This window comes from Eulemur rufifrons, chromosome 17, assembly GCF_041146395.1.
Source record: "Eulemur rufifrons isolate Redbay chromosome 17, OSU_ERuf_1, whole genome shotgun sequence".
In the NCBI taxonomy this organism is placed as follows: domain Eukaryota; kingdom Metazoa; phylum Chordata; class Mammalia; order Primates; family Lemuridae; genus Eulemur; species Eulemur rufifrons.
This window is the reverse complement of record NC_090999.1, coordinates 42,448,381-42,476,100: the sequence shown is the minus strand read 5'-3', so window position 1 is coordinate 42,476,100 and position 27,720 is coordinate 42,448,381. Positions and strand designations below refer to the sequence as shown.

Genomic DNA, 27,720 nt, shown 5'->3' with positions numbered 1-27,720 from the left:
AACTTTGCATTCCTTTTTATCAGTGACATAAATACTTAAGTACCTTCTTAACAATCACATAAAAATTACCATTTTAATTTGTACTTAAGAAAATGGTCAAGAATCATATCTCTTAAATGAAAATATGTATTCATTGTACACTTTATTGCAGTAATTAATCAATGACAATTTGGTAAATGAAGTTTCACGTTTTTAGGTGGATTGTGATTTTTTTTCTAGCTTTAAAATCTGAAGGAGATGATTACTATATTAATGGTGCCTGGACTATTGACTGGCCTAGGAAGTTTGATGTTGCTGGGACAGCTTTTCACTATAAAAGACCAACGGATGAACCAGAATCTTTGGAAGCTCTAGGTCCCACATCAGAAAATCTCATTGTCATGGTAAATGTGTCTTTGCCATTTTATTTCTACTCTTTGTAATTCCCTCTTGTGACGTAGGATGGGGCAGGGGTTTTTTTTGTTTTTTAATCTCTGTTTTACAAGTGGTGAAATTAAGGGAAATAAAGGTAAAATGATTTGCCCAAGAGTGTAAAATCTGTGCATATTTAAGGCCATAGTGCTCTTCCCATATGACTATTTGATCTTTTCAATGCTTGCTTGAATAATACTTTTGTAACCAAACAAGACAGATGAGAGAAATGGCTCCAAACTACCCATGAAAATGGAAGGAGAAAATTTGCTGTAAATGCATGTATCTTATCTTAAATTTCCTATAAGTCTTGCCTTATGACATTTTCTTCTTCAAAACAAATAATAAATATCTGAAGGAAGGCTCATGTATTTTAATTGTCTTCACCAGTTGTTTTCAATGGCAGGTTCTGCTTCAAGAACAGAATTTGGGAATTAGATATAAGTTCAACGTTCCCATCACTCGGACTGGCAGTGGAGATAATGAAGTTGGCTTTACATGGAGTCACCAGCCTTGGTCAGAATGCTCAGCTACTTGTGCTGGAGGTAAGACACCCACTAAGCAGCCCACCCAGAGGGCAAGATGGAGAGCAAAACATATTCTGAGCTATGCTTTGTGTTTGTTAAAGAAGCTAATTGGAAACATTTCTTGCAGGTTTGCTTCAAGCTGTAACTTAGCAAAAGAAACTTTGCTTTAATTATATTATATTCCGTTTGTTTTCAACCTCATGTAATTTGTGCAGATTTGTTGGTAAAATACGTCTTGGCACAATGAGTTTCTCTGCTGGTGCTTCTCCCAAGACTATCTTGAAGGTGGGCTATTTGCTTTTCGTGAACGCATTCTTGGTAAAGAACATCAAGAGTTTTAAATAAGAAAATGAGCAAGAATCAGACATCACAGATGCAACTTCTTGTAATGGGGGATGAGAATGTATGTCTAGTGTGCTTGTGTGTTTGTGTTTGTGTGCTTGTGTGTTTCCCACAATCCTATTCAAACTCCCGTCGCCAGCCATCAAAGTTAAGGGGCTATATACTGGGATGCTACAATGACTGGTGTCTGGGTCTCTGAGTGATGATGTACACTGACCCCATTATAGTCCCTAAGAGAGGTAGCTGCTAGGCGGTGGTTGGTGATGTGTTGGTTGTCCCATGTGCGTTTTTCATGGGTGCCTTTTCCCTACAATTTACTCTATTCCTAATCCTCCTCCCTCTAGTGGCCACCAATGCAATTCTTTACCTCTGGCTGGGAGAGCAGGACAGTTGGCTTCCTTCAAAGCCAACACCCTTGCTGCTGCATGGACTGGTGAGTAGAAGTGCTGTGCAAGCAGCATCTTCCTTCTCTCTGGAGACTAAATGCATCGCCTCCACCGTACACCTTGATCCCAATAGGCAAGGAAACAAACCTATCTCTCAGGCCTAGGGCTGGACTAGAGCACCCCACCATTCCAAAAGCAAAGATTAAATTTTGATTAGTGATATCTAGAATGGGCAAAATCAGAATAAAGTGAGTCATCCAGTGTATTACCTACACTCCCTTTCTAAACTGTGCAGACACATATGATGTCTCTTAGACTCCATTGTATTCACTGAATTTCTAAACAACTCCGATTCTCGAGGCTTGAATCAGAGAAATTATTTTCAGAGAAATGATTATCATATAATCAATTCAGTATTTTTGGTCTCATACGAAATTAAATCATTGATTACCTACAACTCCAATTTTAATAGTAAAGACTATATAATATGAAAAAACAAAAAAGCAAATGAATAATAATATATTAAAGTTCTCTCCTGTGTGAAGTGTCATGAAACACGGTTCTGTATAATTTGTGACATCTTAAAAGATCTCTAGTTACCATCCATTTTATGTGTGAAATGGCTGGTGATTTATAATGTAAGGTTTTAAAAACCATAGGGCATTACCATTTCTTTTAATGAACAAAAGATATTTGCAACTAACTGATCAAGTGAATGCCATTACATTATATTTTAGTGGCATTTATATATCTTTTTTTGTTCCAATTAAATTCCTTTTGTTCAATCAATAAATTAACTTTCCCCTTTCCATATACAAACAAAAAGTCTTCATTAGAACATAACATGTATAAGTCAGACTTTGAGGTAAGATGAGAAAAAATTCTAAAGAAGAGTCAAAATAATTTAAAGTTTAGGAAATCTAATGAGGAAGGTCTAAAATTGAGGTTGATTTGCTTAGAGAAAAAAAAGGCTACAGGGAAGCATATTAGTATCTTCAAGTATGTGACAGAATGTTGAATGGGAAGTTCTTAGTGCCTGTTCTTCTTTGTGCTGAAATTGCTATATTTGGGGATGGTTTAGACACAGTCTTGTCTGAGGCCAAGGAGGGATTAAGTGAATTTTCAATGTTCCTTCAACCCTATGATTCTATTTATTCAGAAAGGAAATAGTGTAACAAAAAAAGAAAAGATCATAGCTGGATTTGGAAGAAAAACTATAATTTTATTGAAGTAAAAAAGTGAGAAATCTAGATGAATGTTATTCTTTTCCATAATCCTTATATTGAAAAATAGAATTGATTTCTTGTGATAGAGGAGAACGCAAAGAAAAACAGGGAGGGAGAAAAGCCCCTGGAAGGACAGTTTTCTCTTCCTTGTTATTTATACTTCTTTCTTTAATTCTGGAGCTGCTGACCTTAGTTGTTTGAAGTGGTTCTGGGAACTTGACTTCTGCTTGGTTGTAAGTGATTATGAGCATTCATGAGACCATTACCTTCTTTGGAATAGAGATATACAGTGCTTGAAAGTTGGCAGGCATGGCATGAAGAGCTACCATTTTTCTTGGTAAGTGGTTCTCAAAGCATAGTCCCTGGACCAGTGGCATCAACATCACATAGGAACTTGTTAGAAATGCTAAAGTAGGGGCCCCATTTCAAACCTACTGAATAGAAACTCTCCAAGAGGGCCCAGCAACCTCTGTTTTAGCAAGCATTTCAAGTGATTCTGCTGCTTGCTCAAGTTTGTGTACCACTGTTCTTGGCTGACAAATAAACTGAAACCTAGCACTCTAGACACATAGAATCCATGTCCTCATCACTGAAGTCTATGCATTTTTTAGACTCATTTTGCACCTAGATCAATATCTGGAACATATTAGGTGCTCAATAAATGTTTATAGGCAAGTGAAGGTGTGAAAGGAATTTTGGCAATTATACATCTGTGCTTGTTCTTTCCAGTGTGGGAAAGAACAGTGAGTTTGTAACTGCTATAGGATAGGGCAAATATATTGCCAAGGAGAGATGATATAATTTTAATTAGCATGGGTAAGTAAAACCAAGCTCCTCTGTTTTGTTTTCTTTAATTTGGATAAGTGGAAAATATTTTCTAGAATACAGAGTACAGTTGAATTATTGAAGTTGTTTTATCTACACGTTTAACTCCAGGTTCTTTAAATGCAGGGAGCTTATCATTGAGGAAAGTAAAGTCCCTTAGGGCTCAGGACCTTCATCAAAGAGAGAGCCAGAATCATCATCTCCATAACAGTAAATGGAACTTCATCTGCAGTTAAGAAATCTTTCATGAAAAAGTCATTTCTTGCTAGTTTTCACTTGGAAAGTAAGGATGAATACTTAATTCATTTCTTAATTGGGATACTCCACTTTCATCTCTCCAGGGAAGTGCTGGGTGTCTTGAGACAGTCAAAATTCTTTTAAGTGGAAAAGAGTAAACAAGAAAGATCTCAAAGAATTTTCAATGGCAGTCTCACAAGATTCTTTAATGTTCTCACCTGTTAACTGACCTGCATGTTTTATTAAAATACTAGGGCGGGGAACCTGGGCCTTGAGGCCACATGTGGCCTTCTGGATCTTTGAGTGCAGCCTTTTGACTGAATACAAATTTTATAGAACAAGGCTGGGTGCGGTAGCTCACGCCTGTAATCCTAGCACTCTGGGAGACCGAGGCGGGTGGATCGCTCGAGGTCAGGAGTTCGAGACCAGCCTGAGCAAGAGTGAGACCCCCATCTCTACTAAAAATAGAAAGAAATTATATGGCCAACTAAAAATCTATATAGAAAAAATTAGCTGGACATAGTGGCGCATGCCTGTAGTCCCAGCTACTCGGGAGGCTGAGGCAGTAGGATTGCTTAAGCCCAGGAGTCTGAGGTTGCTGTGAGCTAGGCTGACGCCACGGCATTCACTCTAGCCTGGGCAACAAAGCGAGACTCTGTCTCAAAAAAAAATAAAATAAAATAAAATAAAATTTTACAGAACAAATCCTTTCATTAAAAGGGGGGCAGCAGAGAATGATGAAGCTTTTGTTGCCTCCTCTGGTACTTAAGAAAGAACAATCTTGAAATCAGAAGGCCACAGATTCTTTGATTGAGTTTGGGAGCAATAATGATAGCTTTCTCTTATAAGATCTTCTAAGATAAGAATGTTGGGACTGTTTTTCTGTTGCTTAGCAGACCCAGTGACAAATCTAATGCTACAGGAAACATTGGTGATTCAGTCCAAGTAACGGTCTTTTCTCTGAGTCAGTGATGAAACACTTCCTTAGCCTGATTAGGAACATTGAGATGCTATGGGGCGTGTCTTCAGGATAAATGTGATTTTTAAGATAGAGCTGGGACTTTTCCTCAGAGAGAAACCCAAGCTCAAAAACTTGACTATTTTCAGAACAATTGTTACTCCTACTAGAGTTTGTTTCTTTATTCCTCACCCAAAGTATTGTGTACTCTGTAACTTATCTGACTCCCACATTTATATACTACCATTAGACTAGTGATTGTAATAATGTGTTAATTAATAAAGGTTAGCTGGGTAGTGAAAGTTGTGTTGTTTTTTAAAACAAAGCTTTAGTTTTTTTTTATAGTAATTTATGTCAGTGTACCTTTGCATGATGACTTTTAAAGTTTCAAATAACAAATAATTGTATATTCATCCTTTGATTTTAGTCACATATACTCTCTTTTTACTGATGTTTTTCTAGATGTGTAGTTCTCAAATGTAAGCATGCATTAGAATTATCTGGAACGCTTTTTAAAACACACATTGCTAGATTCTGCCTCCAGTTTCTGATTCAGTGGGGCTGGGTTAGGCTCCAATAAGTTACATTTCTAACAAGTTTTCAAGTAATACTGGTGCTACTAGTTCAAGAACCATACTTGGAGAAACTCTGGGCTGGACACATAGATTTCCTAAAGTAGAGGCCTATTTAAACAAAGCCTTTTAGGTAATAATCCATATTACATTTAGAACACACATTATTACTAGTCTTTTTAATGACAGGTGGTTCTACTGCTCAGCTATGATTTAATAAATAAAATTGTACAGTTTATAAAAAACATTTTCTGGTATCCTATTTCATTTGATCATCCTCAGCTGCATGGGATAGGCATTGCTATTATTATTCCTATTTTGTAAATAGAATTCAAGTAAAGTAACTTGCTGAAATCAAGACCTAGCCATTGAGTCTCTAGTGATCTTTTTCATGTAGCATTTTCTCACACAATAAAAATGGTCCTTTACCTTGAACAAAGCAACAGTTGGCAATCTCAATAGAGAAACATGATATATTCCCACTTATAAATATCTCCTTTGCTAGCTTGAAATTTTATTTTTTCAAATGCTTTCCCTAGATCAATGGTTCTTAACTTTGGGGACACATTGGAATCCCTAGGAGAACTTTAAACAATTATGATACTTGAGTTTTGTTTAATTGGTTAGAGGTGTGGCCTGGGCATCAGGTTTTGAAAAAATCCCTAGGTAATTCTAATGTACAGCCAAGGTTGAGAAGTACTGCCTTTGAGGCTAATTGAAAGTTGCAGTCTTCAAAAAATTAACATTCAGTTGCAAATACCTCTGGAAGCATTACTAACACACATCTCCAAATTGTTTTTTCTAGGGTTTTCTTTCTTCCCCTTTATGTAGAAATACAAAAATTGCATACCAAAGAACTCAATTTGGTCAGGTTTCTGCTAATAAACAGAGGCATCTCTCTGCTAAACACTGCTTTGCAGCTCAGAGGAAAAAAGATAAGTTGAAGCCACACTTAGATTGAGGAGGAGGAGAAGGAAGGAGACAGGTTTATTGTTAGAGACAATTTTGAATTTGGTTGAAGGTCAAAGAGCACAGATTTTGTTTTACATATACTATGTGGTTATATAAGAATGTTTCTGATCAATTGTTATTGACTATTTAAAATTCTGTCATTATATTTTCTCTTACATTTATATGGTCTATTTAATTTCTTTTGTATGTTTGATACTTTTTGTTTATTATTATTTTTCTTCTCTGGGTGTCATTTTCAGCCTAATTTGTGAGTGTCTGTCTGTGTGTGTGTGAATAGCATATAAACATAAAAGATATTTTATGTGTTTCTTCTGAGCTAGGACAAATTCTTTATATTTTACTTTTTGTGTTTATACCTGACTCATCTAGATTCTTATACATATTGGAGCTCGTTCCTACTCTTTGAGATTTTTAAGATGCTTTATATGGTTTCCAACTACTATTTTGGATTTTCCTGTTTTAGAGTCATGTTTTTCAAAGTGTACCAAGATGCCCAAGGGCACTGTAGCAGACTCACAGGGACACTGCAGAATATTGTACATTTTCAAGGGAAACATAATGACATTGATCTTACACTATACAAATTATTACAATTAAGTTATTTGGACCTAACTCTTTAATAAGCAAAACTTGGACATTTTTGTCTGCCTAGAAGATGCTGTAAAACAATTGAGACACTAAGGGTACTGTGAACCAAAAAAGTTTGAGAATCTCTGATTTAAGGTAAAATGAATGTCATTAAAGTTGGATAAAATGGTCACCTCTCTTCCTTTCAATAGATGTTGAATTTAATTTTATAAGAGGAAAAAATGCATATAAGCTTACTATTCAGGGCCCTGAAGATGTTCAGAATTTAAAAATGAGACATCTGCACTTCCAGTTAAGGAACTAGAGATCTTGAATAATAGGTAAATTTCTCTTTCATATCTGTATTGCTTTTTATATATACTCCTGAACATGTTTCCTTCCTCTATCTCTGTTAGTTCAGTATAAGATTGGTGGGTGTTTTTCACCTGGTAGTAACAATTAAAAAAAAAAGATTGGTGGGTGATTAAAGCAAAAAAAAAAAAAAAAAAAAGGAAGGAAAGAAGGAACTAGATATTTCAAAGAGTCCCTGATAGTAATTTCTTCTTGCAGCAAGCACGTTTATGTAATAATCTATACTATTCTATTTATTAGTAACACAATTTTCAGATTATTTTAATGAGCCCATCATGCAGATAGCCTTGGCCTCTTTAAAAAAGTTGGATATTTCTATATTGTTATACATTATATGTTCATGTCATATATTTTATTGTCTTTAAGAATGATAGAACACAAGCATAATGTGCACTTGAAAATATAGTAAGTCCATTCTAAAATAAGAATTTTAATTGTTTTTAAGAAGTAATTATTAGAAAAAAATATAATGCAATCTTTAGGCCAGTACTAATACCTGACAAAAAGAGAACAGTTCTCAAAGTACCAGATGAAACAGAAGCAAATGCTTTACATTTTCACAGATATCCTTTTAATTTCTTTGCAATTCTAAGATGTCTATCTAACACATTTAATATCACTCAAAGATCAGTTCACATTATTAGTGAATTAACAGAATGTGCTTCAAACAAGTGTTTTAGACTTAAATTTTATAAAAATTATAAGAAAAATGATGACTAACACTTGTATTGCAGCTTACAAAGGACACATATACTGTAACTTTCACAGAAACTCAAAGCAGAGGGGTCCCAAAATGGAGCAGAGGAAAACAACATTTGGGGGGGGGTTGTTTGTCTTTTGAGATTCAAAATAGACTTGAATGAAATTAAGGTGTGAAAGACATAAAGATTGAATCTTTTTTTTTTTTTTTTTTTTTTGAGACAGAGTCTCGCTCTGTTACCCGGGCTAGAGTGAGTGCCATGGCGTCAGCCTAGCTCACAGCAACCTCAAACTCCTGGGCTCAAGCCATCCTACTGCCTCAGCCTCCCGAGTAGCTGAGACTACAGGCACGCGCCACCATGCCCGGCTAATTTTTTTTTTCTATATATAGTTTTTAGTTGTCCAGATAATTTCTTTCTATTTTTAGTAGAGACGGGGGTCTCGCTCTTGCTCAGGCTGGTCTCGAACTCCTGACCTTGAGCTATCCACCTGCCTCGGCCTCCCAGAGTGCTAGGATTACAGGCGTGAGCCACCGCGCCAGGCCAAAGATTGAATCTTATAACTAAATTTGCCTATTTTTTACTTAGGGGTTACCATCCAAAAGTTACTTTCAGAGGTTAAGTAAAAGATTACAGATGGAAACTTTAGTTTGAATAGTTAAAAGCACTTCACTCAATGCCATTTATTTCCATTTAAAGAAACATAATTAGTTTTTAAGAAAACTTTCCTGTGAAAGATATTTTCTGTGTAGGGCTGTACAATGTACTATTATCATTTGAAACTATGAAGATCCTTTTACATTTGATTCCTATATATGCCAAACTTACGCATAAAGTGGATCACTGAGATATTTTTAATAATACAAATCTCCTATAAAAAGTGACAAGTTTAGAAAGAGTGAAGATTTGCATTCAGCTTTGTTCATCATTAGTCCCTGATTTTCACTTTGGTGTTTGAAAAATAAAATAGTTATAGGACTAGACAATGGCATGTCACTGCATTGACCTTAACATTCCCCTATTCAGTCTCCCACAGTTCCTTCCATAAAGGTTATTTTCAATGCTCGGAGGGGATAGTGCTCTTTAAAATATGGAATTAGTTGTACCAGACATCGTAGCAGGGCAACTGTGAACATCACAGCTCCTAAAATATTGCATTTCACTTGGCTTACTTCTTATACAACAGGCCCCTTGAGATTAAAGAGTGAGTCTTCTATGCAAACTCATGCTCATGGTTGGTTCACACTTCCAGGAGTGAATGTGTTTATTCATTTGTTTGTATATAACAAATATACAAATAATTTTCATTTGTCGTTTTCCTTAAGCTTATGGCTTCCCCTATAAAATCCACTTTAAAATTTTTTTGATTTCTCCTGTATATTTTCAGTATAATTTAAACTTTCTAACTTCTTGTAAAAAGTCTTACATAGGAAGGGTTATTTTGATAATCTTGACATTTTTCACTGTTTACTTGTTCATATTGTGGGTTGCATTTTCCCTGTTAAGATTTATAGCCAAAAGCAAGAAATCTCTGCTAACCCAAAACATTCCCCCTAATGCTGCTTTTCTTCCTCTTTCATCATTTCTATTGTTTTAGTGATTATATTCTTCCTTAACATGAACAGGGTTTGGATACATATTTAGTCACTGAAAAACTTAGGTAAGGCTGAAACCAAAGTTTGAGTGCATTCCTATTGTATTAATGATCTATGTATCACTGGTCATGTTTTGCATCACAAAAATTCTGTTCAAAGTAGCATTTTTAACAATCAAAACATTATACATCTTTACAAGGTAGTATGCATAAAATCTTTTAGGGAAAAAATAAAGCCTTTTATAACGGTAAGCATCATCATCCCTACTTTACAGGACCTTATGATATTACTATTTCTATTTTTACTTGAAGAAAATGAAGATTGTAGTCTAAAAGCTATACAAGTTGTTTATGATTGTATCCTTATTTTAACTCAAATCTGAAATATTTACTCTTTCATCCTGAGAAAGAGATTTTATATATGTTTAAAAGAAAAACCTCTCTATTAGTACATCACATTGTGTGAAAGAAGCTCAAGGCCTTGTACTCTTAACATTGTTCACTCCATTATAATTTTAAATAAAATATCTAAAACAAAATCCTACTAAAGATCATGTAAATTACTTTCTAGTATAATATGATTTAATTCTTTATATTAGGACACTTGGCTTTCATAAATTCCTATTTCTAGTTAGTATTCTGCATCTTGACATGTCTAACTCCTTTGATGTGTACCTCACACTGGTAAGGACTCAAGGCACTGAAACAAGGCTACAAAACCAAATGCAAAGTAAAAGATCCCTGTTTTCTAGACTTTTTATTGTGTAGAGTAGAGGGAAAAAGCAGATAGAGAAGGAAAGGAGAAGTGGTGGAAAAAAATGTTGAATGAGTGGAATGTGGAAGGAGAGAAGAGGAGACAACTTTTATAGAATTTTGGATCTGGAAGAAATGTTAGAAATTATCTTATTTGATTGTCTCATTTTACAAAGGAGAATGAAAGCTTGCCTCAGGTCATTTACCTAAACCACCTAGAACTCAAAAAGAGGTAACAAATGTGGCTGAAGTTGGAGTGATTAAAAACATAGGAACAAGATAAAGTGAAAGGGGAGTGATATCACAGTCATTTGGTTATGAGTTTTTCAGATCAGTGAGGATCTGGGAAAGAGAAATCAGACAGCAAAATAACAAAATAGGGGAACTGTAAAACTAAAAACATTAGACCAAAAAATGCACCATTTTATTAGATATTTTCCATCATGGAATATAATACTTGCCTTATCCCACCCGACTCCCACTTTAATGTAATCTCATTGAGGTCAAGACTAGCTTACTCACTTTCTCCCTTATAATAATGAAAAACCATGCCTTAGACGTAGTAGGAACTCAATGAGTTAAACTAAATTAGACACTTTTCATGGAAGAGATTACTGCTAATATCTAATGAGTAGTAGGAATTCCCTCCAAGGGGTAGTATGATTTCAAAGAAACTCAGAATATATATGCTCCATCCTGCCTTACCATCACTAAACATAGTTGCTGTAGAAAAATACAATATTTTTAGAGCCACATTTTCCTTTTGATCATCTAATATTTTCTCATGATATCTAGTTTTGCTTAGGACAGAGGGAAAGGCAGAGAAGAGAAGGCTTTGAAAGATAAAAACTAGCAGGAGATTCTTCAGAAGAAGGAACCATATGGGTGGAGCTGAGTGGGTACCTTGGGTGCCAGCTGTTAGATCCAAGGCAGATGGGCTTTGCTCTGCCCTGCAAATGTTTGTGTTTGGCCAATAATCACACGGCACAAAAGCCAGATTCCAGCAGTGAAAGGCAGAGCAGAGAGACATTTTTTTTCCTGGCACTTGTTACTCTTTGGATGCTATCTGCACTAAGGGTTTAGATTAAATTAATATTGCTGGCCATATGTTCTGTATACTGTGGTTATATAGTGTTGTCTTGGTTGCTAGCTACTTTGGATGCTGTGGTTAAGCAAATTGTTGCCTTAGCCACCAGCCACATTTTTAGTATAAGCTCTGACTTTTTAACTTTTTCCCCTTTTCTCTTCAGAAAACTGATTCTTGGGTAGTTAAAATGTGCTGTGCCACTAGATTAAGTTATCTAGAGGTTGGTTAGCCTATCAATCCCAAGGATACATTTATACCCCTCTTTCTTTTCCTTATTGACTCACTCATGTGGTTATATATTGCCCATTTATCAACTGAGTGGTCTAGGACTGAAATGGGGCTTATGAGTAGATTTGAGAAGGCCAAGAAAGTCTTTCTCATGCCTTTAAGCACCCTGAGTCCCATCCTTCTTGGTTTAACACATAGTCACCCTTACATGTTAAAGTTAAATTCAAGTGGTAATTTTTGTGCATTTAGTATCCCCCTACTACTTTTAAAATGATGAACTGCCCTGAGAAAAACAATATATTGCCAAATATTGTGTTATAAATGAGTTTATAAAATAATTTAAATCTCTAAAAGAAGAGAAAGATGGGAACACATGAGGGTGGCTTATAAAGGCGGTAGAGGGACTGGAAAGGAGGTAAGAAATGAAGAGGAGCTGCGGCCTCTGGAGTCTTTGCTCAGACTGGGACTGTACAGGTTCCTCACTTGGACCATCACCACCTCTGACAGTAAGAACAGCAGATGAAGGAGTCCACCTGGGACTCGGTTGCCATTTGGTGGACTTCTTGCTGATATTCCTGTGGTATATGCTGTTTCAAAATGCCATTAAAAGGCATTTCTTGGTGTATAACCAGAGCAGTGGTTCGAGTTTGGTATTTCTTCCTCCCCATTGCATAAGAGAACCTTTGGTGAGCAAATAGATCTTTTAACTTTTAACTATTAGCACAGAATTAAATATAGTATCTGACAAATTTTAACTTACAGACAAAAAGCGAGGGTTGCATTTCCATGTTAAGGACCATCATATTTGATTCTTTAATACCAGAGAATCAAAAGATAAGCAAAAATCTCTAGACAAGATAAAGCTTTTCTAGAGGATTTAAAGTAAATATGTATTGACGATAGCATCTTTGTACTTAACTTTTGTAAAATGAAGCCATTAGTTTTTTTTTTTAAGCAAGGAAGAAGGATTGCATTTAATAAAGAAACAGGTATACAGAGTTTGCATGCCAGTAACTTTAGGTGTTTAAGAATAAAATATAATTGCAGCAGTCTTAAATTTGGCTGATTAAATTTTGCAGAACATCTGCCTATCTCCAGGGGATATGGACACTAAGCCACTAGAATTTTATTTTCAATTAGGTGCACACTGACTGTTCATGTGGAAATTTTATGTTTTTGGTTATAAACTATAAGTCTTTAGATTTGAAAGCATAGGGGTTTTATGTAACTAGATGTAATTATTCCCAACAGGCCTTGAAATCAACTTCTTAGCAATGTTTTACAGATACTTTAAAACAAGTTATGTACAAGAGACTTGATCATATAAAAAGAATATAAACACAATCATTTCTCTTGTTGACTTAGTTTATATTATTTCCAGTTGACCCGTATTTTCTACTTTCTAAAGCTAAATTGCTGCATTTTTCTTAATTTGAAAATATGTGTTTTAAAAACCCATCCATTTAGGTACATTGGTTTACAGAGTTACCCTGTTGCTACTGACTTGAAAAAAAAAAAATCTGTGAACCTGCCAAGTGTGGGAGTAAAAGTTGGAAGATTTGTATGCTTTTGGAGAAAGATAGTACAATGTTGTAGGAAGATTTGGAATAGATTACTGGTACAGTCAATTCTTGAGTGTGAAATACCATGTTGTCTAATATAACATTCTAGAAGAAAATCAACAAAAGATGAATGCAAGAAAAAATGCATCTTCATAAAATATAGAGCAAGTTTAACTCTCTATTCAAAGACTTTTAATTTTTCATAAAAAAATTCCGAAACTATGGAAGCTGAAATGAACTCCAAAATACTCTTAATTCCTAATTTTTAAGAAGTCTGAAAAGCATGACCAAAATTAAGTCAGTTTGTAATTCTTAGCACGTAGCCCAATATCTCATTAAGAAGCACAGTCCCGTATGTTTAGTAACTATGGTGTGTTGAATGACTGAATGACTGAATGAGTGAATGAATGAATGACCTGCCAACTACATTCAACTGGCAGTTTTACTTTGTGTATGTATATAAATTTTAAACTAATTACTGGACCCTACCAAATACCAAAATATCCCTGAAAATAAAGATTTAGAACAAAGATATGGGACTTTGGGTAATTTTTATTTTGTTCTTTGTGGTTCTGTATATTTTTAACAATAAGGGTTAAGTAGCAATTTTTTTTCAAGACATATACATAGCTAGAATTTATCTTAAAATGAAATATAAATCTCACCTCTACTAACGCATATCTCATCTATGATTCAAATTGCAGGAGCCTTGCTTTTGCATGAAAGGCTACTTTTGAAAATGAATGTATTATGGCTGAACATTTCTAGGGTTAATTTAAAGAAGGTAGAATCTTATCTTGACCTATATAAACTGAATTAATGTTTCTACTACTGAAATAAATCAAAATCAGTTGTATTTTGTAGTGCTGAAAATGTTTAGCCCTTTTTGAGAAACAACCAAGATACTGTATTGAATACCAATTGTTCTTGTTTCAACTATAGTCATATTTGAATGACTTTTAAAAAATAACCATGCTAACTTACAAAAACAACTGCCTAATCTTCCGGATAGAAGCAAAATACTGAACCAGGGTGCATGGATAATCTGAGCCACTGTTGCAGTTGGTAGTTGAATCCCATGACTAATGGTAGAGATATCTGTCTAGGTGGACCACATGGATTTAGTTATCTGCCCACTGGAATGACACAATGGGGAGATATCTGATGAATATCATGGAACATCTGTGAATGGATCACAGCTATGCCTGATGTGAATCATTCTTTCCTCAAAAATCTAAAGTTTAATAGTTAAAAAATTCCAAACTGTTGTCATCTCATAAACTGAATCGTTTGGCTTATTCTAGGGATTGGGAGGGAGTGAAAACAATACATACTCTGAGACATTTTACCAGTAAGTTATTTGGCTATGTTTAAGACCCCTAAATTTAGGAAAACCTAAAAACTTGTTGAAGGTAATCAATAGGAGCCTTGGGTTACTGCAAGCAATAAAAAATATTTTCTTCAACTGTTTACCACTGTTGTGGAAGCTACAGGATTTAAGTCTCATGAGCTTGGTGGATTTAATAGTTTTCCCTGTCAGTCTTTAAATTCAAAGGGCTTAGTTAAAGGTGTGTATAACATGAAAACTGAGGCACTCCCAACTGCAGAATTTCCAGGACTCTTTAAGGGACCCTGGGGGAAGCATTTGGTGCCTATTTCTTTAGGTGACAGTTTCCTTCAATGAATGATCCTGTCTCACATAGATTTCCCTAATTTGTGATCAAACTCTTTTGGGGGGGTACTGTTATTTAAAAACAACTGGAAAAAAGAAAAACCGAAGGATTGTGTGAAATTAGCTAGGTGTGAAGCTATGGTTTCCTGGAAACTGCTAATGCTGCTTTTACAACTTTTTCTGGGTAATTTGGCCTACCTGTTTATAGGGACAGGTGTGTGAGTAGGGGGCATAGCTTAGTTTGTGCCTTTATTTCCATTTCCAGGAGTAACCTGTTACCTCTATATGGTCTGAAACATTTAGCATTGCCTCGTAGTTTGTTTCTTTTTGATATCTTGCTATTACCTATCTTTGCTTTTTTTGATTCCTTAACACTAAAGAGAAAATGATTGTACATGAAATCTGTTCACCAGGGATGTTTACAATTAAGAGTTTGTGTGTGTGTGTGTGTGTGTGTGTGTGCGTGTTTGTCTTTGTATTTTGTGAAATGTGAGCAAGCTGTGGTGGATATCTTTGCTAATAAATAATAATTATATGTTTAATATTTTATAAACTTTATAATGAGAATATTTTTAGCTGTGGTAAACAGGTCACATAGACTATTTTTAGGAATGAGATAAGTATTTTGTAAGTTAGTATTTGAATGAACTGTATGTGTATTTCTTTGACAATGGTATAATCAACAAGGGGCCAACTCTATTAGAGAAAACAGACTAGTTGGTTATAGTCCCAAAGAAGCCCACTGCAATGTTTATATTCTAAACTAGTGGGCTTTTAGAGAGATAATTATATAAATGGAAGAAAAAAACGAATATGTGGATGTAATGTGTTCCTAACAAAGACTAAATCGATGGGGTTTGTCCTACAAAACGTCAAAAATTAAATTTGTCCCTATTGTTTTTTAAATAAATATACAGCCATTGTTTTGCATTGAAACGTATATTCATATATTTTATCTGATGATATTTTGGGGAATTGAAGTTTGTTTGTTTTGTTTTTAAGGAAAGCATGAAGAATATACAAATGGGAATGCTAATTGTTTAAGATTATCAATAGTTTCTTTTCTGGATTTGAAAATAGTTATGTTTCTAAATATGAGAACAATAATTTTGCCTAAAATTTCAGTATAATGACCAGGACTTCTCTCCTTTTTAGAGAAGCAGTCAAGTGTGGAACAGATAAGACAGCAGCGATCCAGTGAGGTTGATTCCCCACAGAGAAAAGCAATGCATACCTAACTTATTGGAAGGTAAACTTCTCCTCAATTAATGATGTCCTCCTTTTCTCAAGGTGTCCAAAGACAGGAGGTGGTCTGTAAAAGGTTGGATGACAACTCCATTGTGCAGAACAATTACTGTGACCCTGACAGTAAGCCACCTGAAAATCAAAGAGCCTGCAACACTGAGCCCTGCCCACCTGAGTAAGTAAGGGAAAGAAGTAAGAATTATTTTCTTCAGGTATAAAGAGAAAACATTATGTATTCATATTTGGAATAAGAACAAATTAGGCTGGGAAAAAGACAGAAAACATCTTAGAGGGTGCAATTTTGATGTCCCTTTTAGTGAGCAAAGATTTCTATTTATCCATAGGTTTCAGTCATTAACTCTTTTAAAGCAGGAACTTCAGTAACTTTGGTTCCTAGAAATTATCATATTTCATCAATTCTAAGGCAATATCTTTCCACATTTTAATCTCTCTGAAATTAGGATTCATCTTGCAACTGATGGTGTCTTACAATAATAATTGATCTTTTTTCCCCTTTTTTAGTGATACATAAAATAATTGTGTCTTAGATTTAATAAAATACAGTGATTTGTTTGCACTCCTGTCTTTTCCAGATATTTATCCCAACCTCCTAAAGATGTTTGAAATGTTTTAGAAATATTCTGGAATGGAATATCAGTGCTTTAATTTGCTGACTCAGTTTTAAGTTCTGTTGTAAGTTCTGTCTTCTGAGTGTTGGGCATAGGCAGACAGGTATACTTCAGTCTCTTTCTGTTGATTAGTGTAGCAATTACAACTCCTTGTAAAGGGAGGCACAAGGAGAGAAGCCCATTCATCTTAATGGTGGTTTAAAAGTGAGATCTGCTATCAGTGAGCCATACTTTATAATCTGCAAGAACAGAAATGTTTCTTGATGAACAAGAGGCAATAATTATGTGAAAAAAGACAGAGGATGCTGAGTTGATCATGACAATTCTGGTCTTTATAGTGATTTTTGCCTGACAACTGCAAGACAAAATATGTGTGAATGGCATTTCATTCTTGTTTGAGAAATCAGATTAACCTTTATCCACCTGATTAACTAATTATTCCAACATGAAATTGACAAGGAAAAAGGATAAGCAAATGAATTTATATGCCCCAAACTGTCTAGAACTAGAGAGAAAAGCTTCACAATGAATTAATTCCCTTTTCTAAAAATGACCACAGTATAGTTACAAAAACCTGGGACTTAACAATAGATAAAGAATCCAGGTCCCTAATGCGGCTAAAGCAAGGTGCATTTCATATCTGTTCCAAAACAATAGTACCTTCTGAACTTTCATTACCCAAAGTCAGTGTCTGCCTAAATATTTGAATCTTAAAGGTGATATCCACTATTAGTCCCTTGAAAAGGTTTAGGGTAGTGGCTACCAAATAACGAGCACAAGGAATCTAGAGTGATAGAAGTTTTTATTCTAAGACTTTTGTAATTTTATATCTGTTCTTTTCAAAATGTTATCACCATAGATCTAATTCCTTAAATCCAGACATGAGAAAGTATAGAAATGTAACCTATCATGTCTACTACAAAGATAAATTATTTAATTTTTTTCATATTCCTCTTTTCTGCAATGATTTTTATAAATTTATCTCAAGGGAAGCTGAAAATTATGTAAAACAAAGTGATGCTGAAAATCCATAGGCTAATTTTGCCCCTTCCCTTGTTTCAAATAACTTCAGTATATTTTCATGTAATTGTGAGCCTCAACTAAAGTTAATTCCGTGACACTCAAGATTTTAAGTATTATATTTGGCATTTGGTCAGCCGTTTAGGACATCAGAATGGGCCTGGTCACACCTGTTTTATTTTGGCCTAAGCTTTTTCATTTGCTTAAACTTAAATGCTTAAAATGTCCAATGTCCTTAGAGATTTCAATCATTCGTCATTCCATTCCATAAATTGTGGGTTTCAATATTACACTGGAATTGGAGTTGTTTCTTTTTCAACAGTTTAAGGATAATTGACATGATTAAAATAAGTTTTCTATGTCCTTTCCTTTCATAGTTCTGAAATAAAGTTACTTATTTAAGTTTGGAGGTGAGGGATGAATTCAAAAGAGAAAGATACAGGGAATATGAGAGTATGAGAAAGATAGAAAATTTAGTCTGACAGTTTTCTTTTTTAGAAAGACCTAAATGCATACATTTAAAATATTACTCATTGTTAGTCCATTTTTTCCTAGTTCCTTTTAAATTTCTTCTTTATTGCTTTGAATTTAGACTATGACAAAGGAAATCTTATTTCTTCAGAATGCTTATCAGATATGCTCCTCAATTTACAATGGGCTTACATCCTGATAAATCCATTGTAAGTTGAAAATATTTTAAGTTGAAAATGCATTTAATACACCTAATTTACTGAACATCGTAACTTAGCCTAGCCCACCTTAAATGTACTCAGAACCCTTACACTAGCCTACAGTTGGGCAATATCATGTGGCAATACAGTATACTGGAAGATATTGGTGGTTTACCCTGGTGATTGGGTGGCTGACTGGGAGCTGCAGATTACTCCAGCTGCCCAGCATCACAAGAGAGTATTGTACTACATATTGCTAGCCTGGGAAAAGATTAAAATTCAAAATTCCAAGTATGGTTTCTACTGAATGTATATTGCTTTCACACCATTGTAAAGTGGAAAAATTGTAAGTCAAACCATCCTAAGTCAGGGACCATCTGAGATTCCCAGGAGACATTGGTATTATAGAGATAAAAATCATAGAAAGACTACTGAATTCAGTAAGTCTACCTGAGTGTGAAGAAAGCAGATAGGTGTTGTTTTTTTTTTAATATAATCATGTGATAGGCAGATAAGCAAAAAGAAGAAAATAAAAAACCCTAAAATACCACCATTAGCATTTTGATGTGTATATTTCCAGTCTTTTTTCTATGTATACATAGGCATGTGTGTGTAACAAAAAGGCATTATACTATTTAGATGCTTCGGAGTCAGTTCTCAACATATATTTAACATTAAATATCTTCAACAAGGTTAGCAGGTATGTTATTGTTTATTTAAATTGGTATTCCACTCACTGTTGAACAATTTTGGCTATATTCTTGCTTTTGATTCCCTATAGTACCACAACATTAACCATTTTTGCTGCTAAAATGGCTCTCCATAATTATGCCCTTATGCTAAATAAATAGCAATAGAATTTCTGGTTCGTATAGAAACATATTTTAATCTTTGCGATACATTGTCGGATTGCTCTCTGGAAAGATTGTATGAATGTACATTCCTACTAAGAGTATATTATAAGAATGCTATTTCCCAGAAGTGAACAACACTGAGTATGATTATTTTAAAAAACAATCTTTGATTATTTCATAGGAGAAAACCCCAATATTTAATTGCTATTTTATTTTGTATTTCTTGGATTGTTGAGGAGGCTGAACATTTAAAAATTATTTTCAGTGGCCATTTGTACTACTTCTCTTTTACTTCTTATCTTCTTACCCTGTTCTATTTATCATTTTGTTATTAATTTGTATGAATGCTTAATGTATTAAGGATATTAACTCTTTTATCTGTGTTCCAAATATTTTTCCTAGTTTTTCATATGTTTTCCATATTATTTGTGGTGTTTTGATCTGTTTATATCTTTCATTGGTATAATGTTTAGAAAGATCTTCCCCACTCTAAGATTATACTTTCAAAGTTTCATTACTTATTTTTAATGTAATCTTTAATCTATCTGAAATTTATTTGCTTGATTGGAGGAAGAGACCTATATTGATTTTCAAATATTATTTTTCCCAATATCATTAATTAAAATCCTAAATGGTATTTTTAATCAGAAAGTATTTTTTCAAATAATGAAATATTTCTTTAGTTATATTGAAGTAATTTATAAGTATAGTATATAGAAAAATAGAGAACAGTAAGATTTGCCCTTCTATTATGTAAAGAAAATGACAGGATACTAGAAAGAATAGACAAAAGGAACATTGATAGAGAAATACTAATAGTGTTTATTTGGAAGACTTTGAAGGTTCAGAAGAGGCCTTGCTAGGGAAAGTTAGCATGCTCATAGCAGCAACTCTTTCATAAGAAAGAGTATAGTAGTCAGGGTGGTGAAGTGAGTATAAGTGAAACAGTGGGAACCATGAGATAGGCTTAAATAATTGGAAAAAAGAAAAGGTACAAGTTTTAATATAAAAGGATCTGATTAATAGGAAGCTAGTACCCCACCATAAAAGAAGAAAGGGATGCTGAGTTGGGATCCAAAGAGAAAGGCCAAGAGTTCAGTTTTTACCAAGCTGTGTTTTAATAGTAAGAATATTTCTACATATGATCTCATGCAAAGAATCCTTGAATATGTAATATTATTCCTGTAGGATACTATGGTTTTTAAAATTACAAAAACTGGAGAGGTGAAAACAAGGGACCTATTCATTTTAATGATATTGTGACCAAAATTTAAAAAACATTTATTAGTCAAATGCAATGTGGAAGGCACTGTACTTTGAGAGAAATCACCCATTTTTTTTTTCCTAAGGATAATCTAATTGGGCAAATACATGTAAAAATAACTATAGTAGAAAACAATATATGATAAAAAAAATAAGAGTTATAAACAAAGATGCTAAAGGAAACTCAGAGTGGGAAGAGATTAATTTTTGTCTAGTGGCTAGGTTTTATTTAATGGTATCTCTTATGGTTTAATGTTTAACAATTATTTTGAGTCATTGGACCTCACCCATGGACAACTATAATCTGTTATTTTAAGTTTAAAAACATATTCATCAGAGTGGTCTATAAAACTACAAAATTTAAGACCTGGGAAGAATCATAGAAATCATCTAGGCCAACGCCCATCATTTTACACATGAGGACATGATAATCACCAGTGATGTTTTTCCCATTATACCAGACATCACTAACTTTGTAAGTTACAAATTAAATGTCTGGTGGCACTTTAATACATCTAATTTTGATTGCTTCACTTTCTCAATTGCTACAACTTCACACATGTTTATTACTTTGACTTTTTAAAATTTAGGAAAACCTTGACTATGGAATGTTTATAGCATAGGGAATTCTGCTTAATATTAGTTTCATTTTCCAATTAGCTGAGGAAATAAAGAAATTATTTCTGTTGTTGTTTTGAAAATTTTTCTAAAAATTATTTTAAAACCTAGGAAAGTTTTAGTATCTTTGTAAATAAACAATATGTTATATAACTGAATCTCTCTTTGATTAAAGATGTAATTGTCAAATTCTGAAGATTTTTTAAATTTTGCTTTGTTGTGTTAATAAAAAGGGATGATGATTAACCCTTGACTTTGGGGCAAAGGCTGGGAAATCTCTATCTTTTAATCCAAATATTTAATATCAGTTTATTTTCATATTCTCTGCCATTTTCCTTTAAATTAAAAGGCAAAAATAATCTGATTTTATGATGGATTGTTTGTTCAAAATATTATGGTTTACCAAGGTTGGGGCAAATTTTTTATAGTGTCTCTCTTATCCCCTCCTCCAAATAATGTTATCATTGATAATAATAAGAGACTGAGACTGTAGATCAAATTACAGAGGGTGTAGCAAACCACTCTTATTTCAGGCATTCAAACATAAATCCCACTAATTGTTAGCATCTAATGAATATGAAGGCACTTGTGAGGATGAAGACAGTTTGATCACTGGGTGTTGGGAAGAGCTCAGAAAGAAACAGCCTTGGGATTGTTCAGGCTATAACGACTCAGCAGTTGATATTCCAAGAGGGAATTTCTGTGTTCATATTTTTAACACTGAATCTAGAGGAGGAAAAAAAGACAGAGAAATAGGGAGAATACTATCAAAGGGTCAAATACATGGAGAATGAAAATAAAGGAAGCAGTATGTCTTAAACTAGACAGGAGAATGGAGAAACTGAGACAAGCAATTGCAGTGGTAGAATTGCAAAACTATTTAAATAACTAGGATGTGATTTAATCCTTCAGAGTGACTTGGGAAGGGATGATATGATGAGCAATAAAGATGTAACAGGGACTGAATGTGAAGTCTGAAATCAGAGTTAAAGTCAGAAAGGACATTGGGAGGGTGATTAATACTTTTACTTTCATACATTCCAAATTGAAGGCGGGAGTGATACATCAAGGCTTAGTTTCTGAGGCAAGATGGTTGGCAATAAAAGAGGGGACAAAGAATAAAAAGGCAGAGGTGGCCCTGACCCTGCGCAACAAAAAAACAGCAACACCTCCTGAATCACTGCTGTTACTCTGGGCACCTGTGTTTAATTTGAAGGCCTCCATCCTTCTTACATTATGAGACCTAATGAGATCATGGCTGGAGGTAGTATGACTGAACTTTGTGTGACTGAGCTGTACACATTTCTGTTTTATTCCCTAATCTTGGTGATGAAATCACTGTTGCGAATTGAATCAGAGTTTCACTATGGCTGGCATGCAAGTTATTACTCTCAGTACACATTTTCCTCCTTACCAAAAATAGTACTAACAACTTGGGATAATGCTCATCTGTGGAAAACAGAAAGGAAATACGAAAATCACTTTAAACCTCCTTGGAAAATGACAAGAAAGAAATGTTAATGTATGATTTTAAAAATTCAAGATTAAATTGTCATTCTTTGAATGAATTTTAGGTTAAAAATTTGTAAATTTTGACAAAATATATTTTAAGTCTGAAAAACTGGTTAACTATGATATTTCTAAATGCTGATTTTCCTCTATAAATAAAGGTAATACAAATGATAATGAACAAAGGCCATGTGGCTTAGTTGGCTGAATACAGGCTCAAATGTAGGCTCCTAGTACTCTGACTTCACTACGGTATTATCTTCCATATACAGAACTGGCACAGTGGAGCTATGCTCACAGAAATAGTGAGAAATTTGTCCTTAAGCTTTTCATATTCTTCTGGGCAGTCTTCCACCCAAGAGCATGAGCATGTCCATTGATTAATTATAAATCATAGCTGCATGATATGTAATTATGGAGTGAAGAAAATGCCTAGTGACCCCATGTTTGTGACCTAGATTTTACTATTCAGCAATGTTAAAAATGAAATGTAGTTGAAATAGCAATTGATGTGGGAATCTAGTCCTGGATCCATCATTTCTCTTTTCATTTTAGAGAACCCTTTTTTCTAATACTGTGTCTTACTTTCTTCTGTAAAACAAAGCACAATGTCTGGAACATAGTAGACATTCAGAAAATACTTATTAAATTAAATACAATAATATGTCAGTCAAGACTCTAGTTCAAATAACAAAACTTCAACGTGGGCTAGCTTCTTTCTGCACATAAGGTTTATGTAACAAAGCTGAAAGAAGACCTAGCTTGAGGAATGGCTAGAGAATCAAGGACTCAAACACCCTCAGGACTTTCTAGCTCCTCTGTAGTCTTTCAAATCAGCTAATTCCACTTGACAGGGAACGTGGCCACTGCAACTCTAGACTAATCTTTTTATATACCTTTGTGACCAGAAAGGAAAAGGTCCCTTTTGCTCTAGTTGAGATATAAAAATTCTAAAGCAGAATCCTCATTGGCCTGATTTAGATCATGATTCATATCCCTTGGACCAATTGATGTGTCCAGGAGAGTGAGTCCTGTAGAAGTATTACCAATAAGAAAGAAAGAAAGAAAAACACTGAAATTATATATATATGAAAGTTTATGACTTTAGGGAAAAGGAGTAATATTCCTACAAATGTGAGACATGTTCATTTTGCTTGACATTTGAGTTTCTTCCCACATTATGTGTGCATAAATTGTAGGAGCAAATGGGGCCAAAACAAGGGATCTCCATGTTTTCATAGAGCTGGCTCAGAGATCTGTTCTTGCTGAAGATGTTTTAAGACTCCCATGACCTCAGGATGGAGACCCGGGCCTTCACTGTCCCTGGAAGGACATTAAAATCCTTCTATCTTCATAGAAATTCATTTCTGGAAATCAGAAAACAAATCCCCAGCTCCTTTAAGATGATTTTAGCATACAGTACTTAATTATGGGAGATCCTGCCTCAATGTAATAATAAAAATAGCTACAGTTTCTTGTTTGTTACATGCCAGACACTATGTTAGAAGCATTCAGTGGTATACTGAAGCCAGCTAGTAGTGGTTCATGAGACCCTGTTATTAGCATATCTTCTCTTGTTTATGTTTATTATGTCATGCTAGTAGCTTAAAATTGGCCATACACCACAAAGATTGGCAAACACCACAAATCAGAACTCCCTCCCTACAATGAAGTGCCAGTTAAACATTTCCCAGCACGCCCCTGGGACCTTTATCTATGTTACCTTATTTAATCTTATGACAGTCTTATGACATTGATAATTGTTATCTTCATTTTAGAAGTTAAGGCCAGCCGGGTGTGGTGGCTCATGCCTGTAATCCTAGAACTTTAAGAGGCCAGGAGTTTGAGACCAGCCTGGGCAACATAGCAAGACCCTGTCTCTACAAAAAAATAGAAAAATTAGCTGGGCATAGTGGCACAGGCCTATAGTCCTAGCTTCTCAAGAGGCTGAGGCTGGAGGATTGCTTGAGCCCAGGAGTTTGAGGTTCCAGTGAGCTGTGGTGACACCATTGCACTCTAATCCAGACAACAGAACGAGACCATGTCTCAAAAAAAGAAAGAAAAAAGGAGAAAAATCAAAGAGGTTTAAAAATATCTAGTGCACTGCTTGTTTGAACCTAGTTTCTGCCTGCTCCAAAGCACTTACACTACACTTTAGAAGGAAAATGACAGTGAATGATCTTTTCTTTAGCAGCTCTTCCTTTGCCATTTGTCGTATCAACCAACATTGAAATGTCAGCTTTTCTAGGAGGTCGTCAGTGAGAGTGCCTTCACTCAGCTGAAAATCTCTGGATGCACTAAGGAAATGCTCTTCTGTGTTTCTTCCACTTCTTGCTGCAGGTGGTTCATTGGGGATTGGTTGGAGTGCAGCAAGACTTGTGACGGTGGAATGCGCACGAGGGCAGTGCTCTGCATCAGGAAGATCGGACCTTCTGAGGAGGAGACACTGGACTACAGTGGTTGTTTAACGCACCGGCCTGTCGAAAAAGAGCCCTGCAACAACCAGTCATGTCCACCGCAGTGGGTGGCTTTAGACTGGTCCGAGGTAAGGAAATCTGAGGCTGTATGTTTTGAGATGTCTTAACTATCAATACCAAAGCATTTAATATTAAGGACACCTGAGCCTGTGAGCGTCTTCACACTCAACAAATAAGGGACTGCGTAACAGTGGACTTAGCCGTGTTATATTTTATTGCTGCTTGCCAGGAAATAAGGGGTTTTTGGGGTCTGGGAAATCAGTGAGAAATTAGTCATCAATTTGATTAAAAACAAGTCTAAAGTGAATTTAAAATAACATTATAGTGAGTACTCACATAAGTGGTTTTTCTCCTTCTTACTATTGAACAGTATCACAAGTTCAGAATTAGTGATATGTGATTAATAATTGAAGTTCAAAAGAAGAGTCAAAAACCTTTCTTACCCTGAAACTTATTGAAGACCTGGAATGAACTTTTCCAGGATCACATTTGGAAGGCACAATTTTTTTAATGTCTTTCTTTTCAAGTACAGCCTAATTACATAATTCTTAAATATGAATCTTTCTCAATTCATTATCACTTGTGACTTATCTATACATACATATTTTAATTGTTTTCTATTACATCTGTGGAAGAAATAATGGATCTGAGGGTTATAACATCAGAAAGTCAAATTCAGAATTTACCATTACCTTCACTTACCTAATCAGTGAGGAAGACCTAATGGAATGTTTTTCTGGCATACATGTTTCCCAAACAACCTAACATAATCCAGAGGCACTCAGAAAAATTACGAAAAATGGGGTAAGAGGTAGTTAATTTTTGACTCCTCAGTATGCATGAGATATACACATATATATATACTATACCATACCATTCTCCACTTTTCCCAAAGAAGAACTGGATCCTTCTGTAGTGTTGGTTAGTGTTAAAAAGAATGAGCCAGGGCCATGGTGCACACCAGTAGTCCCAGCTACTCAGGAGGCTGAGGTAGGAGAATCACTTGAGTCCAGGAGTTCAAGATCAGCCTGAGCAATACACTGAGATACCATCTCTTTAAAAAAAAAAATGAGACCTGGCTATATAAATATAACAAGATAATTCTTTCAAGTTAGCAAAACAGGATGCATTTCAGACTCTATTCTAATATATCCTGCCAGAAACATTGTGGTAGTTGCTCTGGGTATTTCCTGTAGATCTCGTAAGTTTGTCAAAAATAAAAAATAAAAATAAAAATAAACATTGTTCTTTAGGAATCTCTGGATGTAACTATTCCCCTGTGGATCTTACTGCTTAAGTGGCCTTATTGTGCTAGAGGCATGGGACTAAAAGAGGGACTGTGTTTAAGATGGTACATGGAAGTGGTGACCAACTGTGGTTATCTATGGAATCTTTGGCAGGAATTGGGAGTTTCTTCCAAGTTTCCTGGCCATACTCCAGCAGTAATTACATTCTGCCCACCTAACTTTATTTGTAGTTTCAATCAAATGTAGAGATATTCTTGACACTATTCAGTCAGTGGTTATGGAAAACAGTATAGACTCTTCTGTTCCCTAACAGGACATGTGTTAATGCCTAAATTCATTTGAAAGATAAAATCCAGTGATAAAAAAATAGACCTTCTGCAGAGTTATACACATGGTAAAGCCTAGGACCCTTACAGAAATCCATAATATTTATGATAATTATGGAAAATTTGTTACTGGAAAACCATAATGGAAAACCTGATGATTAGATACAACAGTTTTAGGGTTTCACATCAAGTCAGTAAGTTTAATTGAGTGCTTACTAAACACACTGGGATAGGCTCTATGGGGAATATGAAATAATCCTGTAAGCTTGGGAAATAAAAAATATCCATGAAACAATGAGAGAATAATACATATAAGATAATGTTTAATAAAACAGTGGGTTGTGAGGTATAAATACATAATTAATATAGAAATTCAGAGCTGAGAAGCTCAGCGTACCCTGGAGTAGGATCAGAAGCCCTTTTAGTTGATAAGAGTTGAAGTAAATGTTAAAAGGTATCAAATTTGAAATAGGGATGATAATAAGGAAGCTAAAGAAGGTATTCCTGAAAAAAGAAACAGCTGAACAGAAACTTAAAGACTGTGTGAGGAAAGCAGTGTGGGAGAAAAGGGTTTGTTTTTAAGAATAAATGAAAGATTGAATAAAGTAGCAATAGGTTAACTTGAATAGGTTAGGCTTGATTACAGAACTCTATACCACATCATCCTTCATAAGCAAAAACTAGAAGAAATTTCTGTCAACCACTAAAATATCAAAACCTCCTCATGTACAGACTCATTTCACATTGATTTTCTTACCTATACTTTTCTGCGTCATTATATATTTTTTAAATAAAACAACCAAAGATAATCACCTTGAGAGATAGCTTATGTATTATTGTTGATGTATTTCCATTCCAAATGCCATTTTAAG

The 27,720-nt window shown here is 34.7% G+C and overlaps 1 protein-coding gene across 1 annotated transcript in view; it reads left to right on the top strand.

Moving 5' to 3' along the window:
• ADAMTS6 (ADAM metallopeptidase with thrombospondin type 1 motif 6) overlaps positions 1-27,720 on the top strand; it is a 261,874-nt gene that overhangs the window by 212,751 nt on the left and 21,403 nt on the right. The window contains exons 18-21 of the mRNA XM_069492484.1: positions 220-383; positions 818-956; positions 16,280-16,409; positions 25,139-25,343. Of these exons, the coding sequence (XP_069348585.1) occupies positions 220-383; positions 818-956; positions 16,280-16,409; positions 25,139-25,343 (638 nt within the window). The remainder of the gene's footprint in view (positions 1-219; positions 384-817; positions 957-16,279; positions 16,410-25,138; positions 25,344-27,720) is intronic.